Source organism: Nycticebus coucang, chromosome 2 (genome assembly GCF_027406575.1).
Source record: "Nycticebus coucang isolate mNycCou1 chromosome 2, mNycCou1.pri, whole genome shotgun sequence".
Classification (NCBI taxonomy): domain Eukaryota; kingdom Metazoa; phylum Chordata; class Mammalia; order Primates; family Lorisidae; genus Nycticebus; species Nycticebus coucang.
The window spans coordinates 12,431,536-12,432,969 of NC_069781.1; the positions used below are offsets into that span (position 1 = coordinate 12,431,536).

Consider the following 1,434-nt stretch of genomic DNA (forward strand, 5'->3'; position numbering starts at 1 on the left):
GGGAGTGCTCACAGCACCCAGCTCACAGCAACCTCCAACTCCTGGGCTTAAGCAATTCTCTTGCCTCAGCCTCCCGAGTAGCTGGGACCACAGGCGCCCGCCACAACGCCCGGCTATTTTTTGGTTGCAGTTTGGCCAGGGCCGGGTTTGAACCCGCCACCCTCGGTATATGGGGCTGGCGCCTTACCGACTGAGCCACAGGCGCCGCCCATTATTATTATTATTTTAAAAGGCATACAAATTTATTGAAGTATGGGAGCAGAAATCACTGAGTGATTACCCCAACTCTCCCAATGGGGTATAAAAGCTCATATAACCTTTTCCACAGGGAAAGGAGGAGATGGGTAATTTAGACAATTATCTGAGGGGCAGTACATGCTTGTTAGGGACAACCAATAGATCCAGGAGAGAGAAATTAACTTGCCAAGAGGCAGGCAGGCAGGCATGCATATCTAGTAGAAAAATCCACCCAGGTGCGGTTGCATTCTTCAGTCTTCTCTGCCTTAGACCTTGATGTAACAAGGAGGGGACTGAAGGCAACTATGAGTTTTTTGGTAAGAAGCATTCTTGTTCAGACCAGGAAATTCCAGAGAAAGTCCCTCCTTACTTGGTAAGTTTACTTGGCACTAGTGTACTTGGTGACAGCCTTGGTGCCCTCAGACACGGCATGCTTGGCCAGCTCTCCAGGAAGCAGCAGGCGCACAGCAGTCTGAATCTCTCTGGAGGTAATAGTCAAGCATTTGTTGTAGTGGGCTAGGCGAGAAGCCTCACCCTCAATGCGCTCAAAGATATCGTTGACAAAGGAATTCATGATGCCCATGGCTTTAGAAGGAATGCCAGTATCCGGGTGGACCTGCTTCAGCACCTTGTACACGTACACTGAGTAACTCTCCTTATGGCTACGCTTACGCTTCTTCCCATCCTTTTTCTGAGCCTTAGTCGCAGCTTTCTTCAAGCCCTTCTTCGGAGCAGGAGCAGACTTTGCCGGCTCAGGCATGATGAAGAGACAAGCACAGGCTACCCAGAAACAGCCAGAAGAAAATAACGCCTATTATTATTATTTTAGAGACAGAGTGTCACACTTTACCGCCCTCAGTAGAGTGCTGTGGCATCACAGCTCACAGCAACCTCCAACTCCTGAGCTTAGGTGATTCTCTTGCTTCAGCCTCCGGAGTAGCTGGGACTACAGGCACCTGCCACAATGCCCGGCTATTTTTTGTTGTTGTTGCAGTTTGGCTGGGGCTGGGTTCAAACCTGCCACCCTTGGTATCTGGGGCTGGTGCCCTACCCACTGAGCCACAGGCGCCGCCCCACCCCATTCATTTTTAAAGAGATACTTTTTTTCCTTCTTCTTTCTTACAACACCAGCTTAAGAATTATTTTTTTTAAACCAGTGTATGATGCCCCATGATTGCATTAATGTACATAGCTATG

The 1,434-nt window shown here is 49.0% G+C and overlaps 1 protein-coding gene across 1 annotated transcript; it reads right to left on the reverse strand.

Annotated features, from left to right (window-relative positions):
* Positions 1-280: 280 nt before the first annotated feature.
* LOC128565933 (histone H2B type 1-K-like) lies at positions 281-997 on the reverse strand. The gene has a single exon (XM_053562791.1). The coding sequence runs from the start codon at positions 995-997 to the stop codon at positions 617-619; it is 381 nt and encodes a 126-aa protein (XP_053418766.1). The 3' UTR covers positions 281-616.
* Between the last annotated feature and the right edge of the window lie 437 nt (positions 998-1,434).